Below are 23,241 nucleotides of genomic sequence, written 5' to 3' on the forward strand. Positions count from 1 at the left end.
AAGAATTGTTTTTTTATGCCATTCCTCATGCTGTATCAGTGTTTAGACTACTTCATTCTTCAGGTCAGTGTGATTACATCTATATGAAATTTATATATTTTTGGCTGCTGTCACACACTAAAGACTCTTTTTATTTAAAAAACTCCCAAGACAAGTTTTGCATCCCTGTATTTTGAAAGCTATAGCTTTTCAATATTTTGTTTGACAATGACTTGAGGTATTTATTGGTACCATTTTCGGGCTCATGACATTTTCTGATCGCTTTCTATTCCCATTGTTAGGAGGCAGAAAAAACAAAAAACAGCAATTCGGGAATTGTTTTTGGTGTTTTTATTTATGCAGTTTCAAGTTTGGCAAAATTGTTAAGGCAGTTTTATTCTTCGGGTCAGTACAATTACAGCTAAACCAAATTTTTATTTTTTATGTTTTGGCTCTTTTCCACAATAGAAACTATTTTATAGAAAAAATAATTATTTTTGCATCTCTGTATTTGAGAGCTGTAACTTTTTTATTTTTCCACTGACGGAGCTGTATGGCGGCTTGTTTTGCAGGACAGAATGTTTTCAGAGATACCTTTTTTATTTATATCCGTCTTTTTTGGCCTTGTTTTATTCCACTTTTTGTTCTGTGATATGATGATAAAGCATCTTGTTTTGCCTCATTTTTTCTAAAAAGAAAAATGCATCAGTGTTCCTTGAAGCGTTAACTAGTGTGACTGTTTTATAGTTCGGGTCGTTCCGGATGTGGTGATACCAAATAGATGTACTTTTTTTTCATTTTTGCTTTTACATGAATAAATTTATTAAAATAATATTTTTTTCTTTTTTTTGTTCTTTAATTTTAGACATTTTTTACAACTTTTTATAACTTTTTTTACTTTTTTACATTGTCATCATCTTCACACTGACAGAACACTGATCTATCGCTCTGCAGTGCTTTTGTATCACAGGCTATTAGATCTACATCTCTCACACAGGGGGGTGGCGTGTCAGCTCATGCACTGAGCAGGAACTTAAAGGCCACTGTCCCTGGGTGACCTTGCAGCTATCTTTTGGCCCTTGGCACCATGGAGACCATCATCACATTGCTATTGCAATTGCATTGAGGTGATGGAAGCAGAGAGGGAGCTCCCTCCGCGATATGTCTTGATGACGCTGTCACTATTGACAGCAGAATCATAGGGGTTAAAGGTCTACGATCGGTGCTAGAACCAATTGTGGGCGTTGCTGCAGGCTGTCACCTCTCAATTAGAGCTGATACTCGCATTTGATTGTGGCTGCACTCAGCATGAGCCCACATGATCATTACACCATAAATTAACGGTGGTTTGCGGGAACGCAGCTCCCGCAGGGCCGTGTATGTACGGCGAATGTCGGGAAGGGATTGATGAGCCACCATTTTGTGCATAGGAAATATATATATAGAAAAAGGGGTACATAAGTATTTGGTACACCGCCAATTTTGCATATTTTCTCACCCAAAAGAATGGAGAGGTCAGTAATTTTTATCGTAGGTACACTTCCACTGTGAGAGACAAAATTGAAAAAGGAAAACCAGAAAACTTACCGACCTCTCCATTCTTTGTAGGTGGGAAAACTTGCAAAATTGGCAGTGTATCAAATACTTATTTTCCCCACTGTATAACACTGTGAATTCCATATACTGTACATGATGCTACAAATTAGATTCACGTGTTAGTATGTGTTAATCATCTCATTAATAGGAAAATCCTTCTCTTGAATGGCTTGCACCAGGATGACACAATGCATTAGGTTTTTTCCTATACTGTACCTTTAATTAATTACTTTCTTGGAGAATATTTCTTATGCCTAATGAAAAAATCTCCTATGACTAACAGCAAGTTAATGAGTTTCTATAATTAACATATTACAGTAATGACAAACTCTATTGATTGACATATTACATTCCTTTCTCTAATGGGCTCCTGTTAATGTGATAGTAAAATACGCGATGTACCGGTTCATGTTAAACAGAAGAGCCATGTAATATAACATCAGCCTAGCCTATGCCCAGTATGTGCTGTATATATGCCTAGTAAAGTATATTGGAGCTCTATTTCTTTTTGGATTGATGCACTTTTTACATCAAACCCCATGGCAATTTTATATCCGATCTCCAAATTTGTGTTGTCATTGGCTCCTGAGCGCATCTGTCCTGCAATGCGCAGCATCAATTACTGTGAATATTGCTCTTCACTGGAGCTTTCCGATGTTTGTTATTGTGTTCTAATTCTTCTTTTATGTTTCCTTTTGGCAATATATGTGCAGTTTTATGGAGACATGGAAATGTGACTAATTTGCAGTTTAAAAATAATGTATCTCAGAACTTCCAGAGAAAATCTGCTTTCAATGTCTCATTTACACCTGGTATTGATGTGCAGTCAGATTATACCCCTGGGGGTAGATGATTTGTAGGAGTCATCGAGGTTTTTCCAGACAGTAGAAATAACACTATATGGCTGCAAACCAGCATCAGAGACACTCAGCTAGACTATCAGGTCTCTAGCTAGGCGTTTAAAGGGAAAGACTTGTCAATCAAGCAGACAGTCATTGACCCTCCCCAGTGACTATTCTTCTCTGTCACCTCATTCTCCGCTCCTGTTTAAAATATGTAGTTGTTAAATGTCGGTGTTATTGCATGATGGCATTATTTGCTCATTGTATGATGATGTGCATTTATTTCATGGTAGTATTCCTTATTAACAATATGACTGTATTATTTGTTCTATGGATGGTGGTAACATTTGCAAAATCTAGGATGAGATTAATTACTTACTTTAATAAAGTATTATTGGGTCATTGTATTCTGGTATTATAAATAGTGATGACGAGCGAACGTGTTTGAATATCGTGTTATCTGAGTATACTTGGGTGTTATCCCAGTATCTTCAGCGTGTTCGTATATTATGTTAGAGACCCCGCGGCTGCATGATTTGCATCTCTTAGACAGCGGCAACACATGAGGGGAGTGCATAAGAAAAAAGCAATTTCAGCATATTTTGCGGCTGTCTAACAGCCACGAATCGTGCCGCGGGAACTAGAACATGCTTACTCAAGCATGTCCAAGATACTCAGATAACACCCAAGTATGCTCGGATAGCACAATATCAGAACACACTCGCTCATCGCTAATTATAAAGTAACACTGTTTATGGTATTATGTGAGAACAGTCAGCATGATTAAAAAAGTGATAAAATTTATATATACAGCATAGCAGTTGAAATAAGCTTTGAACACAACATAAATTATCTAAGCAAATATGTTTCTAAATGTGCTAGTGACATGAAATTCTCACCAGATGTCAGTAAAAACCCATCCAGTCCACACAGGCAACGAAATTAAACCATGGATGTCCATAAATTATCTTTAATAATGAGAAATGACACAGGGAAAAAGTATAAAATACGCTTACTGAAATTTGTTTAACACTTTGTAGAGAACTGGTTACTGGGAATGACAGATTCAACATGCCTCCTGTATAGAGAAACTAGTCACATACATTGCTCAGGTGTGATTTTGCCCCATTCTTAGGGTATGTTCCCACTATTAGGAATGGCTCAGTATTTGCTCAGGATTTGACGCAGGTGGAATCTGCACAAAATTTGCATCTGAGGGCACTGGCAGGTCACCTGCATTTTTTATGCTTTTTTTACATACGTTTTTGATGCGTTTTTTCATTACACGCGGTTTTTTTTTGTCACTTGAAATAAAGCGAATTGAAAGTCGGCTTCTGGGAAGGAAAAAAAAGTGATTTCCTGTTTGCAGATATATTGGGGCATGTGCACACGGTCAGTAAACGCTGCGTACCTCCACAATGTCCAACCTGCAGCATCCAGCTGTTGTAGCATAGTGGATGGGAATTCAAGAAATCCCACGCCCACTATGTGTGCACCGACACCCACGTCTCACCCGCAGAGACGGACATGCAACGCGTCTTTTCAGACCGCAGCATGTTAATTTATGTAGTGGAGATGCTCCGTCTCGCTGCGTAAATTACACATACACTTTCAATAGATGCAGTAAAACCGCATTATGTTCCTAGTCACATGCATATTAAGTGTGGGAATGCAGCTTACTACGCATGTGTACTAATTTACATAATGGTGAATCTTGTGACACAGCCTGAAGTACACAACACAGAAAGTGGAGGAAAGCACAGAGAGAGGTTCCATAATTTTTATGAAATAAATAAATAATTTAAAAAATGTCGTGGGGTCCCACTATGTTTTTTAACCAGCCAGAGTAAAGGAGACTACTAGAGCTGGTATTTTAAGCTGGTAAGGATCCCATATCCATGAACCTTACCAGCCTGATAATACCAGGCCACAGCAGTCTGCTTACTTTGGATGGTTAGCAAAAATAGTCGGATTCCCCCCAAAAAACTAGTGTGGGGCCCCCTATTTTTTTCAACCAGACAAGGAAAAAGCAGATAGCTGCGGCCTGGCATTCTCAGACTGGCAAGGCCCATGGATTTTGGCCCTCACCAGACTAAAAATAGCAGCCCGCAGCTGCCCCACAATTGGCACATCCAAAGATGCGCCAATCGTGGCACTTTACCCATCTCTTCACACTTGCCCTGTACAGGTGACAAGTGGGGTAATATTTGTCAGGTTGATGTCACCTTTGTATTGTCCGATGACATCAAGCCCATGGCTTACTAATGGAGAGGCATCAATAAGACTCCTATCCATTACTAATCCTGTAGTTGAATGGTAAATAAACACACAGCCAGAATAAAGTCCTTTAATTGGATTAATGACACTGACTCCTTTAATATTCTTAACTAAACCATACTTACTGCATCTAAGAAAAAAGTCCACTGATGCATACCAATATATGTCAAAAATCAATGCCAATCTCAAGGGACAAAATACAATAGTCACTTGGACACTCCAAACACACATAGATCCTACAAAAACAACGGAGTACTAATGTGCACAATTTAGTAAAAAATTGATTTATTCATCCAAATAAATAACGTATAATAAACAGACTCAATAGAAACAAAGCGTATTACAAAAGCTCATGTGCTAGTACCAAAACAACACTGTAGTAACAGCATGGGAGCAACAGGCAAACCTCAATAAATTCTTATTATCACAAATAATGTGCACAAAGTGCCAAGTGCATGTAAAGTGCATGTAAGGTGCAAAGGGAAAGGGACTAAATGAAATCCTCTATTATTCTTTAATTAAATGGCGTCACCAACCCGAGCCCAATGAAAACCAAAACTAGAGGTATACATATCTTACCCATAATAAAGCTGCCAGTGTGTGTTTCCTATAGCAGACCCAATACGCGTTTCGCGTGGGCTTCCTCGGGGGGCTGTCAAAAGCAGGAGATGTGGAGGGGGCCGTAGGAGGGCAACAACCCAGCAGCAGGACCGCTACTTCGGCCTCTGTGCAAGGAGGAACAGGAGGAGAATTTGCCAATCCTGGTGTTCTGTGGTAAATGCCAAGCGGCCTGCATGGTGTTGGGCTGTGAGCACAACCCCCATCTGTGGACACGGGTACTCAGACTATCCTCATGGAGTCAGTTTCTAACCGTTTGTGCAGACACATGCACATTTGTGGCCTGCTGGAGGTCATTTTGCAGGGCTCTGGCAGTGCTCCTCCTGTTCTTCCTTGCACAAAGGCTGAAGTAGCAGTCCTGCTGGGCTGTTGCCCTCCTACAGCCCCTTCACATTTCCTGGTGTACTGGCCTGTCTCCTGGTAGCGCCTCCAGCCTCTGGACACTATGCTGGCAGACACAGCAAACCTTCTTGCCACAGCTCCCATTGATGTGACATCCTGGATGAGCTGCACTACCTGAGCCATTTGTGTGGGTTGTAGAGTCCGTCTCATGCTGCCATGAGTGTGAAAGCACAAGCAGCATTCAAAAGTGACCAAAACATCATCCAGAAAGCATAGGTACGGAGATGTGGTCTGTGGTCCCCACCTGCAGAACCACTCCTTTATTGAGGGTGTCTTGATAATTGCCAATAATTTCCATCTGTTGTCTATTCCATTTGTACAACAGCATGTGAAATTGATTGACAATCAGTGTTGCTTCCTAAGTGGACAGTTTTATTTCACATAAGTTTGATTTACTTGGAGTTATATTCTGTTGCTTAATTGTTCCCTTTATTTTTTTGAGCAGTGTATATGAAGCTGAGTGTATAGCCCCGTCCACTCTGCATAGCCACATTCACTATAATATCCCACATCATCCCGTCAGCCAGAGCTACAGGACTACTACCCCTAATATCCAACATCGTCTCATCAGCCAGAGCCACCGGACTACTATCACTAATATCCCACATCATCCCGTCAGCCAGAGCCACCAGACTATTACCACTAATAACCCACATCATCCCGTCAGAGCCACCGGAATACTTCCTCTAATATCTCACATCATCCCACCAAAGCCACCTTATTACTACCCCTAATATCCCACATCATCCCTCAGCTAGAGCCACCGGACAACAACCACTAATATCCCACATTATCCCATCACAGTCAACAGACTACTACCACTATTATCCCACATCATTCCTTCAGAGCCACCAGACTAAAACCCCTAATATCTCACATCCATCCTGTCAGCCAGAGCCACCGGAATACTACCCCTAATATCCCACATCATCCCATCAGCCAGAGCCATCGGACTACTACCCCTAATATCCCACATCATCCTGTCAGCCTGGGGTCAGAACCAGAGCACTGAGTGGAATGGCCCTAACTTCCATACCGGGGATCTCTTTAAGAGAGGCCTGGGGTCAGAAGCTGAGCACTGAGTGGAATTGCCATAACTTCCATACCAGTGATCCTTTTAAGAGGCCCTGGAGTCAGAACCACAGAGCTGAGTGGAACAGTCCTAATTTCCATATCGGGAATCCCTTTAAGAGAGGCCTGGGGTCAAAACCAAAGCGCAGGATGGATTTGCCCTGACTTCCATACCAATAATCCCTTTAATAGAGGCCTGGGGTCAGTACAAGAGCATTTGAAGGCAATTGCCCTGACTTCCATACCGGGGATCCCTTTAAGAGAGCCTGGGGTCAGAACCAGAATGCTGAGTGGAATTGCCCTAACTACCATACCGGGGATCCCTTTAAGAGAGGCATGGGGTTAGAACCAAAGTGCTGGATGGATTTGTTCTGACTTCCATACCAATGATCCCTTTAAGAGAGGCCTGGGGTCAGTACCAAAGCGCAGAGTAGATTTGCCCTCACTTCCTTACCGGGGATCCGTTTAAGAGGGGCCTGGCATCAGAACCAGAGCGCTGAGTGGATTTGCCCTGACTTGCATACCAATGATGCCGTTAATAGAATCCTGGGGTCAGAATCAGAGCACTGAGGGATTTGCCCTAACTTCCATACCGGAGATCCCTTTAAGAAAGGCCTGGGGTCAGAACCAGAGTGCTTAGTGGAACTGCCCTAACTTCCATACCAATGATCCCTTTAAGAGACCCTGGGATTAGAACCACAGAGCTGAGTGGAACGGTCCTAACTTCCATACCGGGGATCCCTTTAAGAGAGGCCTGGGATCAGAACCAAAGCACTTAGTGGAATTGCTCTAACTTCCATACCAATGATCCCTTTAAGAGACCCTGGGGTCAGAACCACAGCGCTGAGTGGAACGGCCCTAACTTCCATACTGGCGATCCCTTTAAGAGATGCCTGGGGACAAACCAAAGCGCTGGATGGATTTGCCCTGACTTCCATACCAATGATGCCTTTAATAGAAGCCTGGGGTTAGAATCAGAGCGCTGAGGGATTTTCCCTAACTTCCATACCAGAGATCCCTTGAAGAGGGAAAATGTGCCTATGGGATGGAGGATGTGTGATGGGTATATGGGCAGGGAGGGGGCATTCATTTCTATCATATGCTCTCTGCTCCTTTCTGGGGGGCAGACAGTGGCTGGGAGCTTATGTTCCTGGGGATGCTAGATTTCTCCCACCCGGTCAGTGTCTGCTGAGGTGTTGTCATGGAGTGGGAAAATTATTGCTCATAGCAACCAATCACAGCTCAGCTTCTTTTAAACAGCTCTGGTCAAATGAAAGATGCTTAGTGATTGGTTGCAAGGAAAACTGTTGCTCATAGCAACCAATCACAGCTCACCTTCTTTTAAACAGCTCTGGTGAAATGAAAGATGCTTTGTGATTGGTTGGTAAGACACACACATTCAATTTTATATACTGTATATAGATATGACTATGGGGTTAGTAATGGGGGTATCTTATAGACACCTCTCCATTATTAACCTTGATGTCATATGACAATATAAAGGTAACATCAACAACACAAATACTACCCAAAATGCCACTGCAACAGGGCAAGTCGGAAGAGCTGGGCAAAGCACCAGAATTGGCGGATCTAATAGATGCACATTTTCTGAGACTTCTGCAGGCTGTTATTTTTAGACTGGGGCAAATATCAATGACCACTTATCATCCTGAGAATAACAGCCCTCAGCTGTCTGATTTAGCTAGGCTGGCTATCAAAAAGGTCCCCCCACCCCACACTGTTTTATTTATTTATTTAAATCATTTAACACTAGGACTACTGGTATAGTCATTTTGACTACTTGCACTTTTTATTTCTCTTCTGTGACTACATTTTTCGGAATTCCGGCTTGAGACTCGGTGACTTTTCCTCAAATAGGATGTGAAAAAAGATTTTGTGACAATAGATAATTTTGGTGAAAAAATTGCGCGTTTTTTTCAAAATTTACCTTTCACTACTAAAGGTAGTCATTTTGACTACCTACTATATTTTGCTGTCCTTTTGTCACTAAATGTTGCTGTAAAGTTTTGTGCATAATTTTTTCACTGTATCTTATTTACCTTGATGTTCATATAGATGTAGTTCAATTCAGATGTCAACTTTTCACATTTTCCTTGTGTCACCTGGTTCTATTACTGTGTAATGCTGAACTGAAAAGAGCTTGTTTGTAATACTGTAGGCTCTTATCTTATGCTAAAGAAGGGTGTTGTTTTTCTCTGGTCCTAGCAGTAGACAGTAGTCTGGATAGTAAGTTTACTTTCAGTTCAGCTGAAGAGACAAAGAGAACACATGCAGACTTAAGAGCACAAAAAACTCATACAAGTATATAGTAGATACAACATTTTATTGTCATATTATTCGATTATTTTGTACTGTATAGTGTGAAGCAGCAATTTTTTTTTGGGAAAAACTATATTTGCATACAGCTTGATGTTATTAGTTATAGTTTACAGCTAGAAAGAATATTTGTTTGTCTGCAAATGGGCAATATGCATGAATATAGCAATAATGCAATGTAATGGTTTATGACGCGAAAACGATAAAAATTACGTGTTTTTTTTTCATTTTTCTTTTGTTTATGATCAACCATGTTCACATGCAGTATAATTCTGCGAAAAAATGTATAAATTAGCTAAAACATCAAGACTTTTATAGGTCCAGTCAAAAATGAACGAACATTATATTTGTATAGTGGTAGCGAACAGAACAGCAGGGATATGTTACTGGTGATTCTCATTGTATGCTAGGTTATATGAATATATACTGTATATATGTCCAGGACTACATCTTCAGATGTGATGCTTCAAAAAAATTTTTGCCAGATAAAAGAAAAATGCAAAAATAATAGATCTGTTGGCTATTGTATGACTTGCCGTAAGTCTTTGTATGGGCAATGTACCGCCGTAAATGAAAGACGATGCCTGAAATGCGAATCATCAAATGTTTAGAAGGTCAATTATGCCGTACTTTTTAGGACGAGAAGGAAAATGTATAATTGGAGCTGAATCTCAATAAAACGTTATTATGAAGTACAACCGGTATCGACCCAACGGCCTTCTTCTGGTACTGAGGAGAAGGAGCATTGACTGACCTAGTAGTCATTTTCTCTGCTTGTTGTTCTTGAGTTGTTGCTTATATGTGTGCACTTTAATAATAAATGACTGTAAAACGTCTATTATTATTGTTTTACTTAGTTTACTTTTGTTATTTCCTGTAGAAAAATATGAAAAATCAGAAAGAGAACATTCCAAAGCAATACAGTTGGATCTCACAATAATAATACATTAAAAAAAATATAATTATTAATAAATAACCACAAATGAAACTCTAAAAATAAACGAAAACAAGTCAGTAGTCAGAATGACTACATTCAGTAGTTCTAGTCGGGGTCATGAGTCCAGTAGTCCTAGTGTTAAAAAACGGCATGGGCACCCCTCTATTCTTCATAACCAGCCATGATAATGCTGACAGCTGAGAGTTGCAGCCCACAGCTGTCAGTTTTGCCTGTGCTGGTTATCAAAATAGAACAGACCCCACATAATTTTTAAAAAAATGTATTTATTTATAGCGTAGGCATGGGATGATGAATACTCCTATCAGAGGCGTATGCTTTCACTGTTATTACCTACAGCAGGCCTAGGCTGAATGGAGTAGTATTTACATTAGCCAATGCCTCTATCATTGCCGGTAAACTTTTTACTGCTAGTCACAGCTGATGCCTCATGCTGTCATCTGACAGTGTGGGAACCATAGCTCTCTGACCATTAGTAATAATGACAGCTTGACAAACAATGTATGTTCGACCCCCCCATTCGTCTGAATGGGGTCTGGGTTCAGGTACTGCTCTGGTACCCGAACCAAACTTTTTTTAAAATTGTTTGTCCGAAACCGCTGGACCCAAACATCCACTGGTTTGCTCATCAGTATTGATTTTGTAAAAATATGTTGTCTACAAAGAAACACTAACTAATTTATGTGAAATGTCTAAATATACTGCATTATACTCTGTAAGCCGCCTTAAAGGGAGCCTACAGATATGTCTTTCAGTCATAGAGATTCAGTACACAGTGAGTAGCAGCTGTAACCACACCCCTGCACTGATAGCTGGCTTAGCACTTATACACTACTGATCCATCTGTCAATCAGTGCGAGGCATTGTTACAGTCAAAGCTCACTGCTTACTGAGCTATGATTGAAGCCACATGGACTGCAACTCCATGGCTGAAGGCTGGAGGCTTCCAGGAGGTAAAAAGCCAATTTACTTCCAGGAACTGAGCTTTCAGTGCTGCCAGCACATGGTTTTGGAACACTATTGACTTGCAGATTAACACCATATCTGCAGATTAATAGTATTTTTTTTCGCATGACAGGTTTCCATGAAGGCCCCTTGGGAACCCTAATCTTCTAGCAGCACACTTGAGAAGTAAATCTTAGAATTTAGTTAAACTGTCCTTTCATAGATTGTAATATACTTTATGTTTTGTCTAAAAATAATCTAATGTGTTGAAATTTTTAAGTCTATTTAATTGACAGCAGTGGTGGTATATGAAGCTTGTTGAGATTTTCCCAAATAAACATTACAAAAAGAAAATACAAGAGATTGCAAAATGAAAAATTGCCTTGGAATATGCATGCATATCATAGATATAGACATATACAGGTGCTTCTCACAAAATTAGAATATAGTCTAAAAGTTCATTTATTTCAGTTTTTTAATACAAAAAGTGAAACTCCAATATTATATAGAGTCATTACAAATAGAGTGATCTATTTCATTTGTTTATTTCTGATAATGTTGATGATTATGGCTTACAGTCAATGAAAACCCAAAAGTCATTATCTCAGTAAATTAGAATTAACAAAAAACACCTGCAAAGGTTTACTGACTTTATATAGTATACAGTTTATATAGTATAGTGGGTACGGAAAGTATTCTGCAAGGAAGAATGGCAGAGGATCCACAAATCCAGGTGTGAAAAACTTGTTGCATCATTCCCAAGAAGACTCATGGCTGTACTAGCTCAAAAGGGTGCTTCCATTCAATATGGAGCAAAGGGTCTGAATACTTATGACCATGCGATATTTCTGGTTTTCTTTTTTAATAAGTTTGCAGACATTTCTGCATTTCTATGTCTCTTCAGTCAAAATGGGGTGCAGAGTGTACAGTAATGAGAAAAAAATATCTTTTTTGAAATTACCAAATGGCTGCAATGAAACAAAGAGTGAAATTTAAAGGGATCTGAATACTTTCTGTACCCACTGTATGAGTTTCACTTTTTATATTGAAGTACTGAAATAAATTAACTTTTTGCTAATATTCTAATTTTGTGAGAAACACCTGTATAAATATTGATAGATGTGAGATATACATATATAGATAGATAGATAGATAGATATACAGCTTCATGCTAGATTACAGAGGTTGATATGCACTTCAGACTTCTCCTGAGAACACAATTCTTTTAGATGCAAATTTACATGTTTATCTTTATCAAAAAGGCAACACATTGAGGCTTCCGCGTTCTGAATCAGAAAGGTTATTTCTTAATCATTCCTTGGTAAACTGCATGATGAGCTTGTAAGAAACATCATAGTTGTACAGTAATATTTTTAGAAGCGCATCCAACAGTAACTTTAGAACATATCTACAGTGGCATGGAAAAAAAAGAAAATATATTGCCATCTTTTACATTTTAAAAATTAGGAAAAGGAAATTGGGCAGATGTAAATTTTGGGCACCCTATATATTTAGTACTAGTGATGGGAAACCTGTAGACGTTCGGATCCGGAGGGTTCGGCAGAACCTTAAAAAAAGGTTGGTTTGGGTAGCAGAACAGTACCCGAACTTGGACCCCAGTCAGATTAATTTTGTGGCCCAAACATCCTTTCTTTGCCATGCTGTCATCTGCATGACAGCGCAGCAAACAAGAGCTCTGATCAGCAGTAAGATTATTACCACCGGTTAGAGAGCTGCGGTTCCCACACTGCCAAATGACATCATAAGCCAGTAGCTGTGACAGGCAGTAAACAGGTTACCTCTGGTCACAGACATCAGCTGATGAGAGAGTACTACTCCCATCAGCCTATGCCTGCTGTCGCTGAAAATAACAAAAGTAGGCACTGCTGATGGAAATTTACATCAGCCGGCGCTTGTGATATAAATAGTTTTAAAAAAAATGGTGTGGGGTCTCTTGTATTTTTAATAAAAAGTATAGGCAAAACTGACAGCTGTGGGCTGCATCCTTCAGCTGTCGGCTTTATATTGTCTGGTTATCAACAATAGAGGTGTCTCCAAGCCTTTTTTTAATTATTTAAATAGACATTTTAATAATCATTGTGGGGTCACCACGTTTTTGGCAACCAGCCAAGCTAAAGTAGACAGCTGGGGGGCTGGTATTCTTAGACTCTCAAGATACCATGGATAATGGCACTACCTGCCTAAAAATAACAGCCTGCAGCCACCACAGAAAAGGCACATCTTTTAGATTTGCCAATTCTGGTGCTTTTCACTTCTCTTCCAAACTTGCCCTGGTGTGGTGTTAAGTGAGGTAATGGTTTTGGGGTTGAGGTCAGCTGTTTTATCCCACAGATTAGTAATGGAGAGGCATCTACAAGACACCCTCATTTCTAACCCCATAGTTAGACTGCATAAAAGACACAGCCGGAATAAAGTCCTTTAATGGAAATAATGACACAGACTTCTTTATTTGAAATAAAAATAAAAAGCACAGTTATACTCACATTATGCCTAATCCAATGAAGCCCTTGTCACGCGTAAAAAACAGAAAATAATAAACAACCATATCACTCACCTGCTGAGGTGAAGATAATCCATACTATCCCACAATGATCTGGATTATTTCAAGAGTATTCATATAAGTGACCACACTCTCCATCATCCGGCTCACACTGACAGGAGCGTAATCGCTCTTGCAGTCCAGCACTGAGCTCCCAAGAGAATGTTCATAGCTGAACCCTGGTGACCTTATTTACAGCACCACTCGCTATGTGAGAACTTTCTCAAGCATTGAGCACGGAGCAGTGCCATAAGATAGGTCACCGAGGTTCAAGTTTGAATTTCGGTAAAATTTCTCACGGAAGCTCAGCACTAGACAGTGAAGGAGTGATTAGATTAACCCCTTCCTGACATATGACGTTCTATTCCATCCATCTGCCCAGGGACTTAATGTCGATGGACGGAATAGTACGTCATCAGCGATCAGCCGCGCTCACGGGGAGCATGGCTGATTGTGGCCGGGTGTCAGCTGATTCTCACAGCTGACACCTGGCACTAAGCGTCAGGAGCAGTCACGGACCACTCCCAGCACTTTAACCTCTGGCACACTGTGATAAAACATGATTGCAGCACTCTGGGAGCAGGCAGAGGGGCTTTCAGCTGTGAGAATTCAAATGTGGTGGATAACCGTATGTGTTGGGGCACAGAATTCCAGAGGATGGGGGATATTCAGGAGAAATCTTGGAGGCGATTGGGTGAGGAGCGAAAAAGCGTGGAGGAGAGAAGAAAGTTTGGGAGGACCAGAGATTACATGAGGGAACATATTGAGAGATTAGTTTGGAAATACACGAAAGAGAAAGGTTATGGATGGCTTTGTAGGTCAGTGTTAGTAGTTTAAACTGGATATGCTCGGAAATCGGGAGCCAGTGAAGGGATTTGCAAAGAGGGGAAGCAGGAGTGCAGTGAGGAAAGAGATTAATTAGTCGGGCAGCAGAGTTAAGGATGGACTGGAGAGGTACGAGAGTGTTAGAAGGTAGGCCACAGAGGAGGATGTTGCAGTTGTCGAGGCGGGAGATGATTAGGGCATGCACAAGCAATTTTGTAAATGTTTTTGAGCTGCAGGCGACAGGAGGTGGAAAGAGCTTGGATGTGCGGTTGAAGAACAGGGCAGAGTCAAGGGTTACTCTGAGGCAGCGGATTTCAGCGACAGGGGAGTAATATATAAAAGTATAATATATACATATATACATATACGCACAATTTTATGTATAATTATAATTCATTAGGTAAATAATATATATTTTGTATTTATGATGTAAGCAACCTAATGAGAATGATTTAATTAATGGATAAAAAATAGTATATTTGTATATACAAATATATTTTATTTGCATTCATTAATTAATGTATATACAGTATATATGTATATATAAACATAATCACTATTTAATTTAAATATATATATAGATAAATATAGACATATGCATACATATATATATATGTGTGTGTGCGTGTGTGTGTTACATGTTTAATTAAATAGTGTACAGTTTTTATTTATGACATATGTAGGCCAATAATAATAATCATAATAATAAAGAAATATGTATCATATTGCATATATACTGCTATAGAACCCTGCATATATATATATATATAAATATACAGTATATATATATATATATATATATATATACACACACACACATACACACATGATATACATGAATTATATTAATATATCAACTGTGCAGTTAAATATACTGTATATGTATATTGCATATATATAGCTATATAACCATGTATTTAAGTATATATATATATATATATATATATATATACACTCGTATATATGTGATATACATGAATTATATTAATATATCAACATGTTAACCATATTGGCTAATAAAACCATAGTGCTATTAAATGATGCATAAAGATTCATAATCTGCAGCTATAATTTATATATATTATTGGACTTTTGCGTTTCGTGTTTGTGTGATTTCTATAACTGCAGCATTATGAATCTTTATGATAGCGTAATCTTTTAATAGCACTATGGTTATAATAGCTAATATCGTTAACATGTTGATATATTAATATAATTCATGTATTATGTAAAAAGACATAAGAGTTACATACTGAAGCTCATTCTTAGGTAACTGAAATTAATTAAAGGCATTGCAATATTACATCAGTTGGAGAGACTTTCCTCCTTGGTATGGTTTACAATATAAATCTGTCATATAATTTACACAATCCATATTGTATGAAATCATCTACAGAACATGTACAAATGCTGTCCTACCATGTCATGCATATCCAGGGACTCCATGCTTTTATCCAGAAGAGCTGGGAGATTTGTAAAGGTTCCAAGCAGGTTAATCACCTTTCTACTAACCACAGAGACCCTGCTGCTTGATCCTCAGCCATGAGACTACTGCACCATTAACCTGATGGTAGTTTTATACAACTGACTGCAATGGGATTCTCGCAGAGTTTCTCTCCATCCCCAGAGATGCATCTATTTATCCATCATACTTTGTAATGGATGCCAAAAGTATACGAGCTAGTACTATGTGTATGGAATATTGGGTGCACAAGGTTTTCCCAGCAAATAAATGTAGGACCACCTGACTGCACATTACATACTGATTGTCGTAGTGTAGGCCTTCTAGAACATGTTTAGGGCAGTGTGATGATAAAATGTCAGCCTTCTTATCTGCTCCCTTCCGGTTTTTATACAGGGAATGCTAAGCAGTTTGTTTTACTGGGATGAATGTGTGTCTTAGTGACATCTCAATAATTCAGTTCCATGGAGTGTAGTCAGTGTTAGAAAACAGAGCATTAGGGATTCATAAAATGGGACGGGAAAAGCTTACCAACATAATGTCAGGCCGCGATATTGGGGGGTATTTTACTTTATCAGGCTCGCTGAAAGTTTTCTACATATCAGGCAGGTAGAGAAGAGGTCTCCTCTGGCTATAAACAGCACCTCTTGATGTCTCATCATGACAACTCCTTTCTGCATACATTATACTGGGGGCTCAATGTGAGGATGTCACATCATGACAACACCCTTCTATATACATTATATTGGGGGCTCACTGGCTCAATGTGAGGATGTCCCATCATGACAACCCCCTTCTATATACATTATTTTGGGTGCTCACAGGCTCAAGATGAGGATGTTCCATAATAATAATAATAATTAATAATAAGCGCCAACATATTCAGCAGCACTTTACATTATAGAGGGGACTTCTACAGACAATAGACATTACAGCATAACAATAATCACATAGATCAAAACAGATACCAAGAGGAGTGAAGGCCCTGCTTGCAAGCTTACAATCTATAATGAAAAAGGGGAGACACGAAAGGTGGGTGGTAACAATTGCTTCTATTGTTTGTACAATCTTCTTCTAAATACATTATTTTGGGTGCTCACCTGCTCAAGATGAGAATGTCCCATCATTACAATCCTCTTCTTTATACATTATTTGGGGGGGGGGATCACTGGCTCAAGATGAAGATGTCTCATCATGACAACCCCCTTCTAAATACATTATTTCGGGTGCTCACCTGCTCAAGATGAGAATGTCCCATTATGACAATCCTCTTCTATATACATTATTTGGGGGGGATCACTGGATCAAGATGAAGATGTCTCATCATGACAACCCCCTTCTATATACATTATTTGGGAAGGCAGCATCAATATATTACATAGAAGCCCATATTTTTGATACATTGCCACCTAACGAGCTTGATAGTCAGTGGTTTTTGAAACTGATAAGACCACCCCAGCTCCAAAAAATAATTCTGGAGCATTTTCCTTTACATAAGACAGTTTAAAGAGAAGGGCAGCACGGTGCCTCAGTGGTTAGCACTGTAGCCTTGCAGTGCTGCGGTCCTGGGTTCAAATCCAACCCATGACAAGATCTTTAAGGAGTTTGTATGTTCTCCCTGTGTGTAGGTTTCTTCCCACTCTCCAAAGACATACTGATTTAGGTTGTGAGCCCCAATAGAGAACGTGATGAATGAAGGGAATTGCACATGTGCAGACACCTCTAGACCAGGCAACCCCCTCACCATAGGTATGGATAAAACATTGGTGGCATTTTGCATGGAGTGAATGACTAAATGTCAACGTTCAGGTAATCTGAGTTGTGATGAAGAATTTTTGAGAACTTCAGAACGCGTGGAGAATAGACCGCACTGTTATCTCTAGACGGTATATTGGAATGATTTGTGGACATGTAGGGAGGAGGACCCCCACAGAGTGTCCGGGCCGGAACCAAGGGACCGCCATCTGAGTTCCTAAGGAAACTGTACCCAGGGGACAGAGGAGGAGAGTGGACTGTTGAGAGTGACAGGACAGCAAGGGGAGGGGCGAGTATAAAAGGGGCAGGGAGCGCGCAGAGGAGGCAGTTGGTGATACGTCAGACACGGAGCAGGAGACGAAGGAGGCGTGAGAGAGCGTGAAGGACACTGACAGTTCAGAGAAGAGACCAGCAGCAGAGGGTAGATACACAGTGGCCCTCAGGAAAGAGGCGCCGAGCTTACCAACAGGGGACTGTCTCTTCACCACAATCCCAGGTTACGATCTGCCCTCAGTCACCCTTGGCCGTTACCGCTGAGCTCGAGCCCTCCGTGGCGTGTTCGCTCCCCCTCCCGGCTGTTGCCATTCCCCTTCAGCCCGCGGTTGTGGCCTGCCCGCTGCCACCCGCGGACGCTGACGGTTCACGTCAGCCCATGGTTGTGGCCTGTCTATCATAGCACACAGCCACCTTCACCCCGCTGCAGTCGGCAGTTGGGGCCTGTTCCTTGTCAACAGAGACACTCTGCACACAGCCCCAGGCTGTGCGCGCGGCCAGTAAACCGCCACTCTTGAGCACTGCGACACAACCCTGCTTGAGGACTGGAGTCCCATTGAACTCGCTAAAAAGTGGAACCCCGCTGTTACAACAGGGGGTTACTCCATCTCAGGACTCCATCAGGGCCTGTTGTGCCCCAACTCCTCCTGGGCACTGGGGCGCCCGAAGACTACTCCAAATCTTCAGCAGCTGGGCCCAGCGGCTGCTACGCCAAGGCAGCCTCATCAAAGATGCCACAGCAGCCTCATCAAAGACGCCAAAGCAGCTTCATCAACAACGCAGCTTCCACAGAGGCGCCGAGGGATGTCAGGACGGATAAGTGACATTATAGAGTATAAGGACCCGTAGACGGCCATACCGTGGCCCCATAGTAACCTGCCTCGACCAGGTTAGTCATGTTCTTTTCAATTAGTGTTTGGTTGTACTGAGTCCCTGCGAGGACAACTGTTGTTACCCCTTTTTTGGTTGCTTAGTATAGCCCTAGCGGCTTTAAATTATAAAAAGTTTGCTTTTCAAAATTCAAACAGTCTCGCAACTGCATCCTGCGAACCTGCTGTTTCCTACAGACACACTACCACCAACACAGGTTGCCCACATTTCAGATGAATAACACATTGAATTTGTCAACCTGTGGAGCTACAGCAGCTGGAAAACATCTACTTAGAAAGTCTACTAGTGTAATGTCTCACACAAGCAAACTTGGTGAGCAGTCACCACTTTATTCTATACCTTGTTATTTGGGACCTTGTGCTTAACTTTAGAGCGTATTCTCTAAATGTCAACCTTGGGACAACCTCTTTGGTTATGAATAGATTGACAGCCTGGTTTGCTCTCTATGACTTAGGTGAAGTTCTTTTTTCCATCAGTAGTGGTGTTTTTGTTAGGTGTCCGATGCCTGTCGCTGCACAGCAGGAATCCCGCGCCTTGGCTTCTGAGGTCTCCCATTCCTCTCTGGCCGCAAAGGAGCCTGCTCAGCAAAGTTGTCGTTCCCGGCGTCTTGCTCAGTCTGCTACTGTTGGCTTGGTTACTGCTGCCAATCAGGTTTCAGCTATAGTAACCTGCAATAGCCAGCAGCGAGCATCTCTTGGGACTAAGTCCTTCTTTTGGCCCACTGAGCATGCCTGTGGGAAGTCCTCTCATTGGAGGTCTGAGGTCACATGCTCAGGTCCTATTGCTGCTTCCATTGGACCACTAGGAAGGTCCTGGAAGGACGCTGCTATAAAAGAGTCGCATGGCCGCATGGCCATGTGCTAGTATAGACTCTTGTGGCTTATGGTATGTATGATGATGGATGCTTGTTACTGCGAATGCCTCATTATGAAACCCCTACCCTTGGTTGTGTCTGTTGTTATGGTTTTGAGGTTAGAGTCAGCGCCTGTCTGTGGCTAGGTTATATGCCACAGTGCTTCCCAGTCCTCTGCACTATCTAGCATCCGATTGTGCCTCCCTGCCCAGGGCACTGTCGTACCGCGCCAGGTAGCAGTAGCCGCCAGTGCTGCACCGTGCGCAAGTCTAGCGCTTTCCTCCCTACCCTGGATGGTTAGTGGCGTTCGCTGAAGCTGTACTGTTCGGACTTGGCACGATTGTATATATTCTGTCCTTTTGCTGGCACCGCAGCCGTGGCGCCGAGCGCTGATGGTCTAGAGGTACTTTAGTCCTGCGCCTCTGGGACAGAGTTCTGTGACCTCTAATTAGCGCTCACCCAGCCGAGCTCTGTGAGTCCAACAGGCTCTGGCATCTGTTTTAGCGGCTCTTTTAAGCAACAGAGTTTGCTTCCATTCACACTGGGTGAAGTTAACCCACGCGTGAGCAAGCGTTCACCCACCATCTTGTTCCGCCATTACTCAGCAGCAGGTTCCATCTCTGCATGGTGGACCCTGGGCTATGAACGCATCTCATATCTCCTTTTATATTATTTGGTGTGTTCCGCAGGCCCTAACAGTTTTTTACATGTATTAAGTCAGTTTTAGACGTAGCATTAAAGCTCTCATATGTTCCATTGGTTAAGTGCTCCAATACTAGTACACAGCATGTGCGAGCTCAGCATCTTCTACCACATGCCAAGGAAATGTCTTTAAAGTGTAATGAGGTCAAAGTCTGCCGTGCTTTTGACACCAGAATGGACATTATTACTCCACTTATGGACATGTGCAGATGGAAGATTCCTTCTTCCTCTCAATGATTAATATATGAATATTTTTCTCCTGGTAGGAGAACTTTTAAGAATATTCCATGAAATGATAAAACGAAATGGGGAACAGATTACTGTAGACACAAAATATCTAGAACATAAGACACATACAGATCAGTGATTCCCCTATATATCGAAATGAGCAGATGGTTCACTGTATATCACACAGGCATGGGAGGGCTGTCCTGGCAAATAAGTGGCTGCAGAACTACCGAAAGTGACTGGGAGAAGCCGGACAGTCACTAGAAGCCGAGAGCAGCATATCAACACTTCATACCACTAATAGTATTAATATCATTTATAGATATTTATATAAAACCTGGAATAACTAATACAAAAGTAACATATCCATACCGGATCCGAGTGTGAAGGGAATCTGTGCTTTTCTCTGTTCATTGTATCTTCTTTACACTGAAAAAAGATTGAGCGCAATATTAATACAGGTACATTATATACAATATCTATCTATCTATCTCTCATAGCTGTTATCTATCTATCTCTCATATCTATTATCTATCTATCTCTCATATCTATTATCTATCTATCTATCTATCTATCTATTATATAAAGCTCAATGTGTGTACATTTATGTATGTATGTATGTATGTATGTATTGGCATCCGCACCGTCGCAGCTACAGCCACAAAATTTTGCACAGTCACACGTCTGGACCCCGAGAGCATCATAGGCTATGTTGTCAGGCGAAATTTTAACCCCACGCTTTCCAATTCACCAAACAATTTTACCCCTATCTACATAATGGGGAAAAAGTGAAAGGAAAAGTGTTGGAGGCAAATTGACAGCTGCCAGATGTGAACAAGGGGGACTTAAATAATGAGAGCGATGGCGCCAAAGAGTATTTACCGTACAGTTGCTAAGGTGGGGCCCTGACATGGGATACTCACCACATACGGGGATATGAACACACACACAAAATGTGCCACACACTCCCACGTGCTTCAACACATATACTACGCTCAGCACACATTTCACCACATGTCAATGGGTATTCGCGATACCTATAGATTCATCCCCATCTACTTTAGGACTGCCGAACCCACTAAATGATGACTCCCACACCTTTATTGGATAAATTGGCCACAGCAGCCTTTTATTAACATTTTAACAAAACATTTTCAAAACAATGTTCCCAAAGGAGGGGCGGTCCTGGAGGCCCCAAAATTGTAACTGCCACATGTCAATGACCCCATAAACCTTGTCCCCAGTACAAGTCCTGCCTCTAGCTGTGAAGCACCAGCTCAGAGACCCTAATAGACTCAACCGGACAATATTAGCCCAAAATACCCGCTTTTGTTCCTCAGTGTGACCATTATGTTCTGTTCCACATTAATCCGCCAAGGGGGAGTCCAGGACCTTACAGATCCCCCCCCCTCCAAACCGCCGTTTCCTGGCACCACTAACCTCGAGGACCACTCCCGCCACGCCGAGCTGCCATGACAAATATATACATAAATGCAAAACATTTGTTAGGAATTCAGAGTTCTTAACCCATTACACACCCAATATCTATGGATCCTGTAGACAATTCCACCATAACCCCATAAACATGGGTGGGTGGGTGGGAGCTTGTTCCTACTGTGATGGGGCACCCAAAATGGTTGCCCTACTAAGATGGCGACACCCTCTTATAGTCCCCCCCAACTCCCTCATGTGACCCCTCCTACACCTCCGAAGCCCCGTCCCCTTGTTGTTGTCCAAAACCTTTAACCCTTTCCTTACCAAACCCCTTACATGTCACCTTCCTATAGTTCCCCTCAACCCTGTCATGTCATCCTCCCTTTGATGGCCTGTGGCCCAGTACGGCCTCACTTGACAATGGGTATTTGCGATACCTATAGATTCCTCCCCATCTACTTTAGGACTGCCGAACCCACTAAAAGATGACTCGCACACCTTTATTGGATAAATTGGCCACAGCAGCCTTTTATTAACATTTTAACAAAACATTTACAAAACAATGTTCCCAAAGGAGGGGCGGTCCTCGAGGCCCCAAAATTGTAACTGCCACATGTCAATGACCCCATAAACCTTGTCCCCAGTACGAGTCCTGCCTCTAGCCATGAAGCACCAGCTCAGAGACCCTAATAGACTCAACCGGACAATATCCGCCCAAAATACCAGTGTATTTCCGCTTCTTTTCCTCAGTGTGACCATTATGTTCCGTTCCACATTAATCCGCCCAAGGGGGAGTCCAGGACCTTAGAGATCCCCCTCCCTCCAAACCGCCATTTCCTGGCACCACCAACCTCGAGGACCACTCCCGCCACGCCACCAACACAAATGTTCTGACCCCTCAAACATTTGTGTCCCGCCACACATTCAAGCCTTTCTCTATGCCCTCTTGAATTGCCAAACACCATAAATCCAATCCGATCGCATTCAGATGGATCCCATCCTTCCTCCAATAATCCCCATCCCCCGATTCCAAATCCATGTGGCGCACCACTATCACCCCATTCCTTGCCATAAAACGGGACACTGTGCGATTTACCTTTATCCTAGCTTTATTCACCCCTCGGACCGATCTCGCCCCGCGCCACACCTTCCTAGGGACGATGTCCGACCAGACCACCAGAAGCTTGGGAAACATGGACCACAGCTTCAACATGTCAAATTCAATATCCCTTATTA

General features: G+C 41.6%; 1 protein-coding gene across 2 annotated transcripts in view; it reads right to left on the reverse strand.

Annotated features, from left to right (window-relative positions):
• The window catches only part of ANO3 (anoctamin 3), a 1,013,249-nt gene that overhangs the window by 468,560 nt on the left and 521,448 nt on the right, over window positions 1–23,241 (reverse strand). For both annotated transcript variants that reach the window (XM_073573877.1, XM_073573878.1), the window contains exon 4: window positions 20,944–21,000. In XM_073573877.1, the coding sequence (XP_073429978.1) occupies window positions 20,944–21,000 (57 nt within the window). The remainder of the gene's footprint in view (window positions 1–20,943; window positions 21,001–23,241) is intronic.

The sequence above is a fragment of the Dendrobates tinctorius genome, unplaced genomic scaffold (assembly GCF_039654945.1).
Source record: "Dendrobates tinctorius isolate UK_male_01 unplaced genomic scaffold, ASM3965494v1 ptg000037l, whole genome shotgun sequence".
Classification (NCBI taxonomy): Eukaryota; Metazoa; Chordata; class Amphibia; order Anura; family Dendrobatidae; genus Dendrobates; species Dendrobates tinctorius.